At 50.1% G+C, this 18,208-nt stretch overlaps 9 protein-coding genes across 9 annotated transcripts; 2 read left to right on the forward strand and 7 right to left on the reverse strand.

Annotated features, from left to right (window-relative positions):
• Positions 1-562: 562 nt before the first annotated feature.
• On the reverse strand, positions 563-2,433 carry EURHEDRAFT_476124 (pseudouridine synthase family protein). Its single transcript, XM_040785416.1, has 2 exons — positions 2,083-2,433; positions 563-2,030 (listed from the first exon to the last, which is right to left on the reverse strand). Exons 1-2 carry the CDS (start codon positions 2,323-2,325, stop codon positions 693-695), a joined length of 1,581 nt encoding a protein of 526 aa, XP_040640253.1. The 5' UTR covers positions 2,326-2,433; the 3' UTR covers positions 563-692.
• Positions 2,434-2,585: 152 nt separating this feature from the next.
• On the forward strand, positions 2,586-3,295 carry EURHEDRAFT_476126 (acyl-CoA thioesterase). Its single transcript, XM_040785417.1, has 2 exons — positions 2,586-2,708; positions 2,773-3,295. The coding sequence occupies exons 1-2, from the start codon at positions 2,629-2,631 to the stop codon at positions 3,194-3,196; spliced, it is 504 nt and encodes a 167-aa protein (XP_040640254.1). The 5' UTR covers positions 2,586-2,628; the 3' UTR covers positions 3,197-3,295.
• Positions 3,296-3,564: 269 nt separating this feature from the next.
• On the reverse strand, positions 3,565-4,062 carry EURHEDRAFT_452636 (uncharacterized protein; the record flags this gene model as incomplete). The annotated part of the gene is made up of 1 exon (XM_040784057.1): positions 3,565-4,062. One exon carries the CDS (start codon positions 4,060-4,062, stop codon positions 3,565-3,567), a length of 498 nt encoding a protein of 165 aa, XP_040640255.1.
• A 423-nt stretch (positions 4,063-4,485) lies between these two features.
• On the reverse strand, positions 4,486-7,153 carry EURHEDRAFT_355742 (IlvD/Edd family dehydratase). Its single transcript, XM_040778461.1, has 3 exons — positions 6,390-7,153; positions 6,171-6,325; positions 4,486-6,124 (listed from the first exon to the last, which is right to left on the reverse strand). The coding sequence occupies exons 1-3, from the start codon at positions 6,966-6,968 to the stop codon at positions 4,909-4,911; spliced, it is 1,950 nt and encodes a 649-aa protein (XP_040640256.1). The 5' UTR covers positions 6,969-7,153; the 3' UTR covers positions 4,486-4,908.
• Positions 7,154-7,338: 185 nt separating this feature from the next.
• On the reverse strand, positions 7,339-8,104 carry EURHEDRAFT_452755 (putative DSBA family oxidoreductase; the record flags this gene model as incomplete). The annotated part of the gene is made up of 3 exons (XM_040784064.1): positions 7,339-7,722; positions 7,775-7,940; positions 7,992-8,104. The coding sequence occupies 3 exons, from the start codon at positions 8,102-8,104 to the stop codon at positions 7,339-7,341; spliced, it is 663 nt and encodes a 220-aa protein (XP_040640257.1).
• A 230-nt stretch (positions 8,105-8,334) lies between these two features.
• On the reverse strand, positions 8,335-10,325 carry EURHEDRAFT_411075 (transcription factor domain-containing protein). The gene is made up of 5 exons (XM_040781515.1): positions 9,913-10,325; positions 9,790-9,865; positions 9,314-9,739; positions 9,109-9,255; positions 8,335-9,052 (listed from the first exon to the last, which is right to left on the reverse strand). The coding sequence occupies exons 1-5, from the start codon at positions 10,319-10,321 to the stop codon at positions 8,476-8,478; spliced, it is 1,635 nt and encodes a 544-aa protein (XP_040640258.1). The 5' UTR covers positions 10,322-10,325; the 3' UTR covers positions 8,335-8,475.
• A 123-nt stretch (positions 10,326-10,448) lies between these two features.
• EURHEDRAFT_411076 (putative DnaJ domain protein (Mas5)) lies at positions 10,449-12,390 on the reverse strand. The gene is made up of 6 exons (XM_040781516.1): positions 12,219-12,390; positions 12,132-12,155; positions 12,021-12,079; positions 11,501-11,966; positions 11,274-11,451; positions 10,449-11,222 (listed from the first exon to the last, which is right to left on the reverse strand). Coding segments are annotated over exons 1-6 (1,287 nt in total). The 5' UTR covers positions 12,220-12,390; the 3' UTR covers positions 10,449-10,663.
• A 142-nt stretch (positions 12,391-12,532) lies between these two features.
• EURHEDRAFT_553958 (glutamate--tRNA ligase MSE1) lies at positions 12,533-15,103 on the forward strand (the record flags this gene model as incomplete). Its single annotated transcript, XM_040787577.1, has 6 exons — positions 12,533-12,793; positions 12,851-12,923; positions 12,975-13,012; positions 13,071-13,742; positions 13,793-13,959; positions 14,011-15,103. 6 exons carry the CDS (start codon positions 12,533-12,535, stop codon positions 14,606-14,608), a joined length of 1,809 nt encoding a protein of 602 aa, XP_040640260.1. The 3' UTR covers positions 14,609-15,103.
• Positions 15,104-15,259: 156 nt separating this feature from the next.
• Positions 15,260-17,756, reverse strand: EURHEDRAFT_376501 (putative microtubule associated protein (Ase1); the record flags this gene model as incomplete). The annotated part of the gene is made up of 4 exons (XM_040778860.1): positions 15,260-17,214; positions 17,261-17,475; positions 17,530-17,582; positions 17,640-17,756. 4 exons carry the CDS (start codon positions 17,754-17,756, stop codon positions 15,260-15,262), a joined length of 2,340 nt encoding a protein of 779 aa, XP_040640261.1.
• Positions 17,757-18,208: the final 452 nt, after the last annotated feature.

Raw genomic sequence — 18,208 nt, forward strand, 5'->3', positions numbered from 1 at the left:
AGAACATGATCCTCCAATAGAGACATCACTAATCCAATCAACAATGCTCCTCAGACTAGTTCCTGGGACAGTTACAATCTAACCACAATTATAAATGAATACAAAGACCTCTTTCTTTCAACCAGAATTAACTCCAAAGGAATGCCAACGCCACTCTTTGGTATCTTGGGACGTTGGCGTCTGAAAATGACAACTGGACGCTGGAATGATTTGATAGAGACCATTGCATGGATAGTGTGACAGTCTCGAACAATATAAATTTATTAGTAGACTCTATCGAAATACTAACATGGAGAAGGAAAGAAAGAAGCTGGGCCTGCCAGCGCTGCGCTATCTAGTGTGCGAAGGGGGTCCCGCCCCAAAATCAAAACAGGCCAAAGTATACAAACATCTTGCGTTGTTGGTGAATGCCCGTACTCCGTGACAGATAGTTCCTATCCTTGCCGTGTGTTAGCAACGTTCATATTGTTCCGTCATATTTCTGATCTTAGAGAAGTACCTATCAAGCTCGATGCATGAAGTTTTGATTCAAGTTTTGTGTGCTTTCTGCCCAGAGTGATTTCTCTTAGTTCTGGATTGGATATGTATCAGGAATGGAATATGTATATCGTTTAAGTCATCATCACATCAAAGTATCTATGGATATCTATATACTTGCAATGCAAAACTTTTATGTTCAAGCAAACCCAAAATCAAGTCTCTGGCAATCCCTCCTTCTCAACATCAACCATCCCAACCCCCCTTATAAGACTAGGCACACCTTGTTTCCCCTTAACTACCCCATCCTTCCCACCCTGCCCCTTAGGCTCATCATCCAAACTCTCAGGCACAACCCCATACCCGAAAACTACCTCCTCACTCTCCGGCCCAAACACCCAATCCGGAGCCTCCTGCGGCCCTTCAGATCCACCAGGCGGTAGAGCCCAGGATGGCATCTTAGAACGATACTTCCAGTCACCCTCGAGATCAGCGTATGCGACTGCATGCAGGAAGATACCGAGTTCGTGGACGCCGGGGTCACTGTATAGTTCTGTTCCGCAGATTTCACATGTCCTTCCCGAGAGCATTTCGCCTTTGCGGCGCAGGTATTTTATAGATGCTTCTTCGTGTTCGCGAGTCATGATTTCGTTGACTATCTTAGGGTCTGTGCCTGGTGGGAGGTCTGGTGCGGCGGTGAGATGCGTGCGGTATGAGTGGACTGTGTCTGGAAGTTCTGTTTTGCCCATTGTGGACAGGCGGTCGATGATCTCGCCGTCGCGGTCAGCGGAGGACTCGTTCTTGCCGAGGTTGGGGCCGAAGACGCGGCGGTTCGAGTAGATGGGGTCGTTGGTGATGGGGTAGCCGAGGAACTGCAAGTGGACGCGGATTTGGTGCGTGCGGCCGGTGAGCGGGAGGCAGTGGACGATACTGTAGCCTTCGTCCTCGTTGGAGAGGGCTGGTGGTGGTGTTGCGGCGCGTTCACCATTTGCCTCGTCGATAACCGTCTGGACAGGTTGAGGGGGATAGAATGCGAGTCGACGGAACTTGGTCTTCGCCTCTTTACCTGTTGCACGAACACGATTCAGACCCAGCTTCGGGCTAACCTGCATAACCGGCTGATCGCAAATAACAACCCCGTCCGGAAACTTCCCCTTCACACGAGCCACATACTCCTTCTGTACAGTCCGCTGCTTCAACTTGTCCGCCATCACCTCCGCACCCTTGGGGTGTTTCCCAATGAACATGACTCCAGACGTAAGTCTGTCCAAACGATTGCACGGCCTGGGAAGGAAATGCGGACTGCGCTGGGCGCGCATAATCTCGACGACAGTGTTGTAGTGGTACCGCCCGGCAGAGTGCACTGGAACACCTGCAGGCTTATCGATAACAATCATATCATCGTTTTCATGAATGATTCCAATCTCGTTGGCGGTAACGGGGGGTTCGTGTCGGTGCAGGGTGTGCGAAATAACCTGGCCGTTCTTAATGACCGTGTCGGGCCCGGCGACTTGGCCATTGACCGTCACAGATCCCTTCTCCAGTGCTTCTCTCTATCATCGATTAGTATTATACCCGAAACAGACGTTGCGAACAGGAGCATACATAATACTCCGGCCTCCGATCCCTAAACTCCGACGTAAAAATCTCCACCAACGTCCTCCCCCGCCATCTCTCCTTGCAGTACGTATTATACGTATAATGATACGGCCGAACTCTCCGCAACCCGCCCTCGTAGTAATACGGCGCCGGCCACGGATCACACGGCGTGATGGCCACCTTGGGCGGTTCCTGAACAGGATCGGCGGGAGGGGCTTTGAGAGTTGCGTCGACGGGTGTGAGCGACATGATTGTCGGGGGGAGTTTTCCTCGCCGGGCGAGGTAGGCAATGATCCGGGCGGATGGCGTTGTGGTGATGTGTTCGTCGAGAAGACGAAATGGGGGGCTTGTGCGACGAATGTTAAGGCTGTGTCTCGTGGGGTTTGCGAAAGTATTTTTTGGACATCGAAAATTTGTTCTGCCTGAGGCATTATACTTATGTAAGCGGATATAGGCCTCGGCTCGGGTTCCCCGCGTGTCGCATTCATTCGAGGTACATAAACCACGGCATTAGGCGTTTGATATCGCGATTGCTCTATCACGTACTCTACAATGGCACCCAAAGAGCTCGCAACCAAAAAGGCGCGCAGCCGCGCAGACTATGCCTTCCAACAGGAATACCAGACCCGATGGTACCTTCCCCTTACCCTTCTATACTCGGATATACTCCAGTGGCTTGTATGTTAATCGTTGCAGGTTCGACAACGACATGTACGCACACCTCAACAACACCGTCTACACGATGCTCTTCGACTCCATAGTCAACACATACCTGATCAGCCACTGTGGTATGGATCCGTTTACTGTCAACAAAGACGACTCATCGGGGCCGGCGATGAAGCAGATTGCCATTATCGCAACTTCGTACTGTGACTATTTCGCATCTGTTGCGTTCCCGGATGTGCTTGAGTTGGGATTGCGAGTGGAGAGACTGGGAAAGTCGAGCGTAACGTATGAAGTGGGTGTGTTCCGGAAGGGAGAGGAGGATGTGAAAGTTGTCGGGGGATATACGCATGTGTTTGTGGAGAGGGAGACGATGAGGCCTGGGAGGCAAGGGATGGAAGGAAGTGTACGAAAGGGGCTCAAGGGATTGGTCAAGGAACCCCAGGCCAAGTTGTAAATCACTTGCACAGAATAGCAGAGAAGATTATATTAATGACCAGTACCAGACCGTCCAAACTCTGTGCGAAACAGCAAACACAAATAACACCAACGCTGGAGGAAACAACTTTTAAACATTTCTATAACGTAAATTCCAAAACGCCATCGCTAGGGACTTTTTATACAATGGCAATGCGTCAAAACAGTGGCAACCAGTCAATATGAAAGGACAAAAAGGAAAAGACAAAAGGAAACTCCCGCTGAACAACTTGCGACGGGTATAGTGCGGATAAATCGAGATCGCTGACTTAATCGCTGGCAAAAGTTGATATCAAAATGTTGAATAGAGGAAACGCCAGTTTGCAGAGTAAAATAAGGTTTCGTCGATCAATTCAATTTTGACGGCACGATGCTGCTGCACCGCGAAACATTCGAGCTCTCTGGCTCGTAAATACGACGCATGGTATTGGCTTCAGTATCAAGGGACCATTTCACGTACGGTCCAGGCAGAAAACGCCCCTTGGCATCCCATCCAGCGACCCAAGTGTATCCGTCATCGAGACGGAAGAACAGACGCCTGACCGGCGTAGCGCCCTCTTCAAGAGAGACATAGTACCAGCGACAGCGCTCTTCCATCTCATCTTCGAAGATGTAGCGGTGCAGGATGCGGCAGTAGATCAGTGGTACGGGCACTTTTTCGTCGTACTTGTTTCCGTCGCGGTAGATGAGATGCCAGCCGCGGCCGGGGACGTAATTGTAAATACCAGGTACTGGAGACTCCCAGTGCTCCTCGCGATGGATGGAACCGTTGATGCGCTCGCCGCGCTGGAACCAATAGACGGGGCAGAGGACGGTTCGAAGACAGAGAAAGAGGTTTGGAGACATGGTCGCAATAATTTAAATATGTCAAGTCGAGTAGAGGATTGAGGATGAATGAGGAGTATTAGGTGAAATAAAAGAAGAGCAATGCTGAAGAACTTGACGCTTAACCGCAGATAACTTTTGGCGCAAAAAACAAAACACAAACGCGCAGGCGAGAAAAAAAAAAAAAAAAACCGAGATGCGTGTGTTATAAAAAGGCATCCATGGTGAGAAAGAAGAATTCAAATATAAATCCGTAGGTGGTAAAAGGAATGCCAAAGAGTAACCGTGTCTGCCTGCCGCAATCCAGACAACAACCACACAACCAAGACAATGCGGTGTGCGCCAAGGGCCGGAGAATAAGGAGGAAATCGATAGATCGCGAGAAATTTGCGCTATCAAAGCCGAGAATGAGCCTAGATTGCACCCAGTCACACGGGAATCCGACAAGATGGCCTGCAAGGTAGCAAAGCGCAATGCAAGAGTCCGGCGGTGGTTGAGTAAGAGGCCTCAGAGAACGCGCATGGGAGCCACGAGGGAGCTGAATGGACGGAGATAGACAGACATGACAGCGAAAAAGAAATATGCGGGAAGAAAGAAGAAAGAAGAAAAAGGAGAGGGGAATGAACGAAGTGCGTGAAAGTGAGAAAAAAAAAATTTTGAGGCGGTCTGACGAGAACAGACCAGATGAAGTCACGGGCGAGTCTAGGCTGTTTCAGGATTCTGCCCTATCCGGTTGGTGCAGTTACAGCGTCACAATTGTGCTATTATTATTAAATATAAGTACTTCCGGATATGCAAGGAATATTTGTTATCAATCAGGGTCAATCGCGCAATCCCGTGGTCATCTCTACGGCTATCTCTATTGCCCTAGTGATTATGGCGAGGCTCTCCTCCCTGCGCCAATCGCTGATACTTGACAGCCTCACGCAACACCATTCCCTCATTCAGTTGCGCCGTCTCTTTCCGGAACATCTCTTGCCACGGTGTCTGACTCTTCGGGTTATTGTATCCTCCTCGTATCGACAGTTCTTCCCGCCGCTGTCGCAATTCATCTTCCGACACCGACAAGATGTCCACGCGGCGCTTATTTAGATCGACACGCAGCCGGTCGCCGTCACGCAGTAGTGCCAGATTCCCTCCCGCAGCAGCCTCGGGACTGGCGTTGAGAATCGACGGTGACCCCGAGGTTCCCGATTGTCGTCCATCGCCGATACATGGCAGTGAGTGTACACCCTGTCGCAATAGACGGCCCGGTGGGTGCATGTTGACCACTTCAGCGGCGCCGGGATAACCCAGTGGCCCTGCACCACGCATGATCAGGACGCTGTATTCGTTGATCGGGGTGGAGGGGTCTTCGAGGCGGTGGTGGTAATCCTCAGGGCCGTCGAAGACGACTACAGTACCCTCAAAGGCATTCGGATCGTTCGGGTTCTCGAGGAACTTTTCGCGAAATTCTTGCGAGATAACGCAAGTTTTCATGATTGCTGAGTCGAATAGGTTACCCTGCAGATGCACGAAGCCTGCATCAACGACCAGAGGATCCTGGTAAGCGCGGATCATGCGCCGGTCCCAGCTGTGCCGACCGCCGACGTTATCAATGACTGTACGACCATTGCAGGTCAGCGCGTCGGCGTGCAGCTTGCCTGCGTCTAATAATTCAGCCATGATAGCGGGGAGGCCTCCTGCGCGATAGTATTCCTCACCCAGCAGCTCGCCCGCAGGCTGCATGTTGAGTAGAAGTGGGATGTGGAAACCAAGTCGATCCCAGTCATCTAGCGATATGTCGACCCCGATATGTTTTGCGATCGCGTTGATATGAATTGGTGCATTGGTACTGCCGCCAATGGCTGTGTTGACCACGATGGTGTTTTCGAAGGCCTCGCGGGTCATGATATCGCTGGGTTTGCGGTCTGCATGGACCATCTCAACGATTTGCAGACCGGTTTCATACGCGCATTGCGCTCTTTCACGATATGGCGCTGGGATTGCAGCTGACTCGGGAAGAGCCATACCCAGTGCTTCGGCCAGCGCATTCATCGTCGATGCTGTACCCATGGTGTTGCAGTGTCCCACCGACGGTGCACTGTCTGAGTTAGCATACACTTCAACAAGCCGAACACGCAGCATACCCTCTTGAAACGTAATCGATAAACTCCTCCTTATTTATCTCTCCAGCAGCATACATCTCCCTTCCCTTCCACAGTACCATGCCGGACCCGGCCAGTTCACTCTTCACGTAGCCATTCATCATAGGCCCAACATTCAGACAAATCGCCGGAATATTCTATCCAATTAGCACACCGTTCTTGTATCCCCTGCATAAATTCGCAAGGAAAGAAAAAACTCACCACAGTCCCCGCCGCCATCAAAGCCGCTGGCGTCGTCTTATCACACCCTGTCAACAACACAACCCCATCCAACGGATACCCATACAATAATTCCACAAGCCCCAAATACATCAAATTCCGATCTAAGCACGCCGTTGGCCTCCTCGAACTCTCTTGAATCGGATGCGTCGGGAACTCCATCGCAATACCGCCGGCACTTCGAATTCCCTCCCTCACCCGTTTTGCCAGCTCCAAATGGTACCGGTTACAGGGGCTGAGGTCGGAGCCGGACTGCGCGATTCCAATCACGGGTTTGTTGGAGGACATGAGTTCGTCGCGGGTCATGCCATAGTTGAGGTAGCGCTCGATATAGAGGGCCGTCATGCCGGGGTTGTCATTGTTGTCGAACCATTGCGCGGAGCGTAAGCGTTTTGTTGGAGTTTGGGTGGCTTGTTTTGTGACGGAGGATAGGGTCTTTTCGAGGTCGCGGGTGCGTTGGCGCAGAGCGAGGAGTTCGGATTCGCAGTCTTCGATGTTGATGGGGGTGTTGATGTTGCTGCAGGAGCAGCCTTCGCAGGAGGTTTTAGTTGCGCATGTCATTTTGACAGCACTTGTATAGGAAAAGGGAAAGAGGAGGCATTTAATTGAACATTCAATCAATCATAAAAAGAGGGCGCAATTGAGATTAAATATGGCGTCCTCGCAATCGGACAGTCTCCGGACGCAATCCCACGTACAATGGTTGAACCGAAACAGATGACCAAATTGAGGGATTTACTCTGCAGACACGAGAATGTAGTCAATCACAACCCGACAAAAACCAAGCAGGAAATAGGAACCCGGGAACCACAACAGCCTGAAATGCCCCGATTTCCCCCACATTCCCCACGCCGGAGTTTACCCGCACCCGGCAAAATCGGACCTAGGCCGGAAAGTAGCATGCCGAGCCTATAGAGGTACTCCGGCATGTTTAGATCCGACTTTTCAATTTGATGTCCTCAAAAGGCAACCCCAGATACCTCCACATATAATGGAATCGATCACTCCCAAAGAACGGTTCCTCCTGTCCCTGTGCATTTTTTACCCAGAACCACGGACATCCGAAAGCACCCTGCTCTTTTACCACTTTCTCCGTCACAGCTGTTAACTCTGCTTTAATTTTGGGGTTAGAGGCTTCAGTGAGAATTTCCTGGACTTTTCCCTCAAGAAAGACGCGGCGGAGTGCTGTGGCGAGATGCTCGGGCTTGGAGATGTCGAGCTGGCGCTTCCACATGGTCTCGAGACAGGCGAGGTAGGCGGCTTCGTAGTCAGATTTGGGTGTTGATTTTTTGACGTAGGTTAATGCTCGTTGGGGCTGTCGATTGGTGTCAGTCACTTGGTCTGGCAGCTGAAGGATCGCTGCATACCAGAAGAGAGAGAATTGGAAACCACGGGGGAACCTCGAACTGATTCCCGAAATACTCCTGCGCTCGCTTGCCGTCGTACTTGGCGTATTCGGCTTTGGCAGGAAGAGTCCACGGGGGTTTATTGCCACTCCCAACATTGATCCCTCCCAGGAAGACGGGGGTAAACCTATATAATTAGCTATGACCATCCCGTTATAAAACTTGGGGGGAAGCGTACTCAACTTCCACCCCTAAGTCCGCTAAAGCAGCGGCATTCTTCTGTAGGTAGCTAAATGCATGATAGCTATAAGGCGAAGTGCAATCAAGATAACACGTAATTTTCTTATCCATTTTGTCTAATAAGGCGAAGAGATTTGCTTGAGAAATTGAGGATGAGTGGGGGGTTTATTACTTGAGGTGTGGATACGGCGGACGGACTGATATGCCGAGGCATTGTCAGAGATTGATAAGATAAGACCTACATTCCATGGTAGAATAACTATAATATTACTCCTGGGAGTTATAGATCTAATACTGAATGCTCTATGCATGTATACGCTATGTATACGCTTCAACAAAGTGCCGTTTACCATTTAAATGAACCGACCGAGTATCGCGGAATGCCGAGGTTTACATACTCAAATCACCGAGCTCGGGTCGGCGATTCCTGAGGTATTATTCTTCATTCACGAATACAATTAGAAACAAGAAGGGGCACACGATCAAAGACAGTGACGGTTGCTAGGCAAATTTGATCTGCCTATACGGATAATTTGTTGGAGATTCTGTAAAACCGCAGACGGGTCTGTTTCAAGCGATGACGAAAATGCATATGGAGACCCATTCCAGTGAATGTCCCCTGACTGGAGTCCAACTGACTCATTTTCAACATCTGCCTCCGAAAATGCATCGTCCAAAGTCTGACGTGAGATCGCAGTCATCTGATTCTGGCTGGTCCTCGCTAGAAGCTGAAGTACAACCCTGCTCTGCGGGAGAATGACCTGTCGAAGTCTCGATCTTTGAAACGATCGAGGTCCGCTGTTCGTGCCATTTGTCTTTCCCGAAAAGTGATGGCGACAGTTGTCTATTGCTGCTTTCAACTGCCGGTCAAAATGTGCCGGAGTGGCGGTGGCCTGGAATAGTTCTAGCATCATCCCAGCGATGGGCCATGTCTGCGATAACACCTTTAGCATTTCAAGGTTAGCATCGAGTTTAAGTCTGATTGCGTGTAAGAGGGAAGGCACTGATGCTTCCATTTGATGTTGCAATGTTACGAAGGAGACGACCGCGTGGCAGATGCTAGCCACTGTTAGTTCAACATGAATACCAATGGCACAAGGAGATATAGAACAGACATGAAAGAAGGAGCATATTGAAGTTGCTCATGAGAGTATAGCGTCTCCAGAATTGATATAACAGTTGATGCAGCATGGAATGATGATTTCTGAGCTTCATTGGAGGAGTTCGGTTCCTGCAGCAGCTGCAGCTGGCATACAATCGTGCTGGACGATGTTCAGCATGTCGCCATTGAATGGCCGATGAGAATAGATTCAAACTCACTTGAACGTAGAGAATAATATACCCGACAAGAAAGTATGCCTGGATTGCCTCCACTGCAGCTCTAAAGGACAAGACGCAAGCCATTCACTCAATCCTAGTTCGCACTGAGCAGCTTCAGCGCATCTATTGTCTTGCATCGATCGCGAAGATAGCTTGAGACATAGCCCCAGGTCCATAAGCTGACAGAGCTTGACATATTGAATGAAAAATCGAGCGTGGATTATGTCGAATGGGTACTCGATCTGCAGTAACTCATTGCGCTCGATGAAGTCACTTTCAGTCAGTGGATCTACCGTGAAATCATTTATATCGATATGCAATGGCCGACCAAAAGCGGCTGCCACGGATCGGTCACGCGTATATAGCGTCCACCATATCCGTTTTCGCAGGCCTTTTTCTGAGTGATTGAGGTCCGTATAACTTTCCCTATACTATGGTTGGAAATTGTGAATGAAATAGGGAGAGGGACTACTTGCCTGTCATGGATTCCATATGCCTGTGCCAGAGCAGTCCCGAGCCGACTCCAGTAGAAAATACCACACTCTGTAAGGTCTGGTTTCGTCAGTACCAATCCCCTAGATTTCACAAGAAAAACATACCATCGGGACCATCCCAGTACATCCCCAACAATATGACAGCCTGTAGAATAGTCACCGAGTCCTTCTCATACCCCGCGTTATAGAGCGCCTTCGTTTTCTTGTAGAACACGTGGGGCGAGGCACTCCGGGCACCTGAGCTCTGCTGGTTCGCCGTGAACCTGGCAGCGACCATGAACATTGCCTGAAGTAACAGAATAGGTGGACTTGGTTCATCTGGACTGTGATATTTGTGCATAAAGTCTTGCTTGTTAACCACAGGTAGGATTGGTGCTATCCACTCGAAGAAGATCTTAACTAATATATCGCAGACATCTTTTGGTGGAAAACTAAACGCCTCCCGTCGGTTGAGAATATCTAGTTCGAGGGGATCGAATCCAGTCGGATGTTGCGGAATGCTTGGTTGTGCCATCGAGAATGGTTCAAGTAGATTTAGTTGGAGAGTAGGTAGTAGTATTAAAGTCACCATGGAGGCGATATCACATGACTTCCCTTCTATACAAGACAATTCAGGGTATTTATTTAGGAGGATACCTAGACATATACTGGTGTCCACTGTTCTCTATCTGACTTCCCATATAATTCTAATCCTGAAGACATAAAACAATCCCCCTTTTTTTTTTCTCTCATCCAATAACGCATATACTGGCATAAGTGTCATTAAAACCCTGAAACAGAAAACAGAAGAAAGGACAAAAACGCCGGTAATGCCAAAGAGGAGCGAAAAGTTTTTCGAAATGCCATGTCAATGCAATCACTGCGTTGCGCATTGCGCTGTCGTAGGCTCGTCATCTTCGTCATCTTCCCAAGCAGAACCCCCTTGGGGATCGTTGCTACCGAATTGTTCCATGTTCCCCTTGGCGTCATAGTCGACATCATCCACCGGGTTGGCCTCGATGCGCGGCCCCGGCTTGGGAAGCATTTCTCGGAGCTTCTCCAGCACAGCCGGACTGGGGCTCCACTTGTCGTCTGGGAACTGAACATTCACCACCAGGTACAGATCTCCGCGGGAGTCGCTGCGCTTGATCGGCATACCCTCTCCAGGGACCTTGAGGACCTGACCGGGCGAAAGAACATTACCCGGGGTTTTGGGGTGACTGATCTCAATGCCGCGACCATCGAGGTGCTTGACCACCACGCGAGAGAAGCCCGTGAGTGCCTCAGCCAAGGTCACGTCGATAGTGGTGGTCAGATCAGCGCCAGCACGTTGGAAGGTCGGGTGTTCGGATTCGACGATATGGAAGATGATGTCACCAGGTTCTTGATCTGGCTTCTGGTCGGCTTCGCCTTCCAAGATGATTTTGTCTCCCGCTCTGTTTGAGATCAGTACTGACTAACCTTTGCTTCTACAAGTGCTAACTCACCTAGCACCACGAGGGATCCAGATCTCCAGCATCTTCTTCTCCTCTGTTGTCTTCTTCCCCTTACACTTCTTGCACTTGTCCTTGGGGCTGAAGTAGCTGCCCACTCCACTGCAAGTGGTACAAGGCACGGATGACTGCGTAAGGAACCCCCCCATCTGCTGCAAAACCTCTCTGAAACCTATCCAGCATTAGCAACCTTCTTTTGTTCACCAAATAATGGGGCATACCCTGTCCATCGCATGTGCCGCACTTCTTCGCTGTCGCCCTCTCTTTCCCACCCTTGCCATGACATAAACTGCAAAGGACATTCTTCGTGCTCGCAAATCGCACCGTCTTGCCCTTATACAAGTCCTCTAGGTTCACTTCATACGTCTGCTCCTCATTCGGTGTCCGTCTCGGCTTTTGGCGCTGTCCTCCTGGCATTCCTCCCATGCCTCCCATCCCGGGCATACCACCCATTCCGCCCATACCCCCCATACCGAACATCTGCTCAAGGATATCGTCCAAGTCAGGACCGGCTCCCATCCCAGGTTCACCGGATCCATTGAACGCGGACATGCCGTGGGTATCGTAGAGGTGTCGCTTGTCGTCATCGTAAAGGATGTCGTAGGCTTCTTGAACAGCTTTGAACTTGATTTCTGCTTCTTCACGCTCGGCTTCGGGGACTTTGTCAGGGTGACTGGCGAGAGCGGACTGTTGAATTCAATCAGATATGGTCTTGTGTGACCTTGTCATCAATCTTCTTACCTTGCGATAAGCCTTCCGGATGTCTTCCTTGTTTGCGTCGCGGGTGATGCTTAGGACCTCTGCGCAGCGGATTAACGTCACTGTAATTGTCGTTCAGTATGTGAGATTTACCGTAAAGGTCAAATTCTTCGGCCACTAGAAGGTATGAGGTCAGTAAAGCCAGAAAAGGTAGGCCCGCACGAATGGGCAATCACATACTGGTTAACGCGGGGAAAGCCCAGGCTCAGCAAACCACCAAAGTATGAATATCTCTCAAAAACCACGGAATAAACTGAATCCTCCCAGAACAGAAAATCACAGACAAAAGCGAAAAATGCAAAGAAAAAGAGTTAAAAAGCAAACTGGTGCAGGGAGTGATTGTTTCTCGTCGGGCCCCGAGATTTTTATTCTCTTTAATTTTTAGTTTTTCCGCCTTTTTCTGCTGATCCTCCACATTACTATCGGACGCCAACCTTCCCTCCTCTCCTCAATTGAACTTGTATATTATTGTATACTATCTCTCTGAAATCCCCATGAGACGTCCTTCCCCCGGGTTACTCGCGCGCCACTCATGGATCTGCACTGGGTGTAGAGTCAGAGCTAGAGCCAGCTACTCCTCCGCCACGAATCTCGGCAAATCCAAGAACCTCCCCCAGACGCCCGCCAGGACTCGTTTTGCGCCGTCCCCTACTGGATATCTTCATCTGGGTTCTTTGAGGACTGCATTGTTCAACTATCTCCTTGCGAAACGGACCGGAGGACAGTTTTTGTTGCGGATTGAGGATACAGATCAGGTATGCAGCACGGAGCTGCGGAAGGAGTTGGGATACTGACGTGTGGATGGTTTGTAGAAACGGACGATCCCTGATGCGGAACAGCGTTTATATGATGATTTACAGTGGGCTGGGCTGAATTGGGACGAAGGTGGGCTTGGTACTGGTGCAGAGAAATGAAGCATACTAATGCGGAGGATAGGTCCGACGATTGGAGGTCCTTACGGTCCATACAAACAGGTGATTCTCGGTCCATAGCTATTGTGAAATAATGCTGATATATTTATGCCATGCTCAGTCTGAACGAACCTCCACCTATCGCACCCACGCCCACGACCTAGTCTCCAACGGCCATGCCTACCGCTGCTTCTGCTCTTCAGAACGCCTCGATTCTCTTGCCAGACACCGCAACGCGGCCGGTCTATCTGTAGGGTACGATAGACAATGCGCCAACATCTCCGCAGCTGAATCTGAGGAGCGAGCATCCAAAGACGAGACACATGTGGTTCGATTGCGGGCAAACAACTACCCCATGTTCAACGACTTAGTCTACGGCAAGACAGGACAGAACCGCCCGAAAAGCAAACTAGATATGATTGAGCGTGTGTGGGATGATCCGATCTTGGTCAAGTCCGACGGACACCCGACGTACCATCTTGCGAATGTGGTGGATGACCATCTTATGGACATTACCCATGTGATCCGTGGCACGGAATGGATGCCCTCTACGCCTATGCACGTCGCCTTGTATAATGCCTTCAACTGGACGCCTCCGAGCTTCGGACATGTCCCCCTCCTCGTCGACAAGGAGGGACAGAAACTCAGTAAGCGGAATGCTGATATCGACCTGTCATCGTTCAAGGACAAGCAGGGTCTCTTCCCAGAGACATTGGTGAACTTCGCTGCGCTCCTGGGTTGGTCTCATACCCAGAAGTCGGATGTCTTCAACCTTGAGGAATTGGAACAAATCGTACGTCCTCTTCATCCCTGCAGTTCCAACTGGCAATACTAATTAATCAGTTCAATTTAAAAATCACCCGCGGCAACACCACCGTCGCTTTCGAAAAGCTCTGGTTCCTCCAAAAAGCGCACGCCCAACGAGCCGCCGCAACCAACAGCCCTACTTTCCAGGACATGATAACCCGCCTCTCCAACCTCGTTCAAGAAAATATACCCACCAAACAACTGTACGCCTCCAATACCCCCAATCAACCTAAATACATACTAACAACAATTAGGAAGCCAATTCTCCAATCCCGCACCGTCTCCGACTACATAACGCCAATCCTACATGCCGACGTAAAATCTTACACCACGGCCTCTGAGTTCCTACAACGCAACGCAACTTTCTTCACAACAACTCTCACCAGACAACCCTACATCCCAACATCCGCCAACGGAAAAGAACCAATCCCAATGAACGCTCTGCACACCGCTGCTGCAGCGTTATCACTTGTCCCAGACGCTCATTGGACAGTTGATACACACCGCGCTAATATCTCGTCGTATGATGGTTGTAATGCTGCTCCCCCATCCCTCGCAGAATCAGAATCAAGCAAGGAGGAAGCAGAAGACTCCAAGAAGGCGAGACTCGCAGCTGATAAGCGCTTCAAGAAGGAATTATATCATTACCTCCGGTGGGCGCTGTCTGGCGGTGCCCCTGGACCGGGGATTCCGGAGACGATGGCGATCTTGGGTCGTCAGGAATCCGTCAGGAGATTGAATGAGGGGAAAATGTTGACTACGGAGCCAGACGAGGGAGAGAAGGTTAAGAAAGATGATGGTCCTGAGAAGGATCAGAATAAGGCGTGGATGGGGTCGCTTGCGCCGAGGTAGGCTCGTGTACTACTCCATAGGTGTATGTTTGTACAATAGAATAAATAGATCATTGACATGTCTACAATCCAAGGCTTAATTGAGACTATTTGATGCAGTGTATGAGAGCAAACAAAGAAGAATTCGATAAAGTAAAGTACGCTGCGCTGATATCTAAACAAATACGAAACATAACATGCCGTCCCATTCATACAAGGGCAAATACTCAAACCAATTAACCAGAAGAGCACCGTAAAGAAGATGGAAAAAGTAAACTGAACTGTCAAAAGGCCAACCCAAACATACATAAGAATAATACAAGAAACCAGGAAAGTCCCTCTATTATCTGTCAGTCCCATGCTGTTGCAATATAACGGCTGAGAAACAGGTAGTTCGCACACGCAGTATTGTATGGAGCGCGCGATTCTGTACAATTAGCTGAGGGACAGCATATGATCGCCAATGAGAATTTTTTTTTTTGCCCAAGAAGATATAAAGAAAAGAAGCGCTTGCTTGCAATCGTCCGGGTTGGAGCAGTTGACCCTGAATCATTCGCATAGCGCGAGAATGTCAAAACCGATTAATAGCAGCCAAGGTCAATCATGAGGGTCGTTATTATTGCCGGGTAATTCCGTGGTCATAAGCTCTATAGCTTGGAAGAAAGACGAGCGATCAATAAGGCTCCATATCATCCGTCCACTCATCATCCACTCGAAGCATATGGCTATCATAAGCGGCAACGGGTTCATCTGGACTAACACTTCGAATTCCCTTTGACTTCTTACTGGCCAGCTCTTCAGGAGCGAATCGCTTCCCATGGGCAGCACGAAGCTTGGCATAGTAAACCTCGCTGGCATCCGGCTCAGACTCCGACTCGTCATCATCACCGAAGGTCTCCCAGTTTTCTGAGCCACCGGAGTTTCCAGTTATTACCGTCGATGAGTTCGAGACTTGTCTAGGTGCCGGCGGAGGAGGTGCGTGTGACAGATAAGGATTAGGTCGAGGATATCCTTGCATGGAAGAGTTGAGGGACAATGATGAGTGAGTTGAATGGGTTGATTGAGAGAAGCCAGTCGATCTTTGAGACTGAGAGAGACTCGAGGAGCTAATGAATGAATTCTGGTTGGGGTCGTAGTCGTCAGGACTGACTGGCCGGACAAAGCTGTTGGACAGAGCACTGTTGCACCGTGGAGGCTCAAACAGACTACCTCCTTCACCACGAGTTCCAGCAGTAAGCGCCCTCATCCTTGGCGGAGGCATGCGAGTCGACGGGAATTTGCCATTCAACGTGCTCGAGGAATAGTTACCTGGGCCTACACGGCGGTCAGGTGTGTTGTTGCCCTGGGGCATGTTGCTTAGAGGCACACGAGCAGGGATCTTGGAGGGCGACTTGGCGCCAGCACCTCGCACCGCTCCGATGGTGTTGTATTTCGCTTGACCGCCTGTCGGTGTCTTCGTAGCCGACCGTGGAGGAGGACCTCTCATAGAGCTTCCAGGACGAGAAATTGGCTGACTCGCCATGGAGCTGGCCGGGCGAGACGACGGTTGCGGTCGTGCGCTTGCCCTGGAAGCACTGGGAGGTGGGCCGGAAGGCGTCTTGGAACGCGGTGGTGGTTGCTTCGCAGGGGCTGGTGTAAGTTCGTCGAGATAGCTCTCCCCATGAACAAGGAAGGGTCGTCCGTATTCATCCTCAAACATCTCCAGTTCTTTTCTCAAATCTGCTTCAACCTTGGGCAGCTCCTTTGCGATCCTCTTGCGCATCTTCTCTTCACGCAACAACTTGCCCGGATCACGTCTCTCCCCTTTGTTTCCGCGAGCCATCAAGCGGGAGGCATCCTGACTCGAAGCTTGCAATGCATCGCGTTCTTGTAGCAAACTGCGATGCTTATCGATAAGTTGCAAAATAGGAGCACGCTGTTCCTTCAAAGCCTCCAATCGCGAGATTTCAGCCTCGTGGGCCTCCAAGAGGGCGTCACTGGAAACATCGGAGAAAGCGGGCGTAAAGTCGAGCATCTCTTCTTCTGAGAAGTAGAGACTGTCCCAAAGTTCTTGCAGTCGACAACGAGCATCTTCGACGAAAAGGTGAAGATTTTGACCTTTGAGTTCATTGAGACGATCCAGTTCTTCTTCAAACTCGTTAATTGTTCTAAGACCGCAGCCGCGGTTTGCATTTAGGAAAGCTTTTCGGTCAACCTCCTCGACGCCGAAACGGTCCCAGAGGCTATCCACCGCAGTGCACAGTTCGTTCAACCGGCGCTCACGATTTCGCTTTTCATCCAAGAGCTTTTCACGTTTTTCAGTCAGGCTAGACAAATCGGATTCGTGCAGACCCAGCTGTTCAGGGGAGTCACGGTAGAACTTGAGAATATTAGAATCAGTTTGCACCTGGGGAGTTCCGAGCTCGGCCCAGAGCTTAATGATTTCCTCGCAGGTAGTTTGGACAAATTCAAGCCGCCGGTAGTATTCTTCGTAAACTCTCGTAAATTCATTATCCAATGCAGTAACATAAGTCGGGGAAAGGTCGAAACTAGGAGGAACAGAGGATCCGGGTGCCGTTGGAGGGAGTTCGATGGAGACAAACGACGATTCGAGATGTGACGCGTATGATTCGAGGGCCTCGACCAGCTCTGTTGCTATTAGCATTCATACCTCGACATAATCAAGGTCACTCACTCTTGACCTGCTCGAAGCGTTCTGCGTGCAGCTTGCTGATAGCATTGTGCTTCTCGCGCAAAGACACCAAACAGCGGTTTAGCGGATATGTGACTTGCAGCTCATCACGATCCAAATGGAACTGACCATTGGCTCTTTCATCCGCTAGTGATCGTTCCATTTGCTGCATTGCAGTTATCAGGCTGTATGCCTCTTCTTCCATTTCCGCTTTCTCACTGTTGCAGTCTTAGCAGCACGTTCAGACGTCTCGCGCGTCATAAGTAACTTACTCATCCACAAGCTTGAGATGGTTATTTAACGTTTCTGACAGAGCATTGAAGAGCTGCACATAATTATGTCAGTGTCCATATTTCGCACGCGACAAACCGCGACAACCAACCTCTGCCTCGCGCGAGTCCCGCTCATGGCCCGGAACTCCAATGTCGTCAAAAACACCATGCAACTGCGAGACAATATTATTGACCTGAGTGGTCAAGTAACTCGTATCAACGGTCATTTTGCGTTATGACGTCCCCAAGACAAGGGAGAGGGGTGTAGAACGAGCGTTGGGTGTGTACTTTTTAATTTTTTGGCGATACCCCGGGGTATCCTTGCTGAAACTAAATTAATCCCAGTCGAAGACTCAAATAATCCGTCTTTTAATTGGCGACAGTCGTCCAGCAGTCTAGCCGCGACGGGGAAACGAAGGATGGGACCAAAACAGGCCGGGGTATCGATGTCACGGAGCGCGCGCGCAAGAAATCAAAAGTTCAAATCACAGTGCAGCGGAGTAATGTTCTCACCCGCAGCGGTGTATGTAAGTGAGCCCGGGGATAGCCGGCGCAAATCATGCAAGGAAGAAAAAGCGATAGAAAGTGGAATCAAAGTGATAGACAGAGAGGAGGTGAGGCTCTAGAGGGGGAACAAGGGAATAATAACCTGCGCACTTGCCGCTTCCGGGTCGCTGTT

This window comes from Aspergillus ruber (assembly GCF_000600275.1).
Source record: "Aspergillus ruber CBS 135680 unplaced genomic scaffold scaffold00008, whole genome shotgun sequence".
Classification (NCBI taxonomy): Eukaryota; Fungi; Ascomycota; class Eurotiomycetes; order Eurotiales; family Aspergillaceae; genus Aspergillus; species Aspergillus ruber.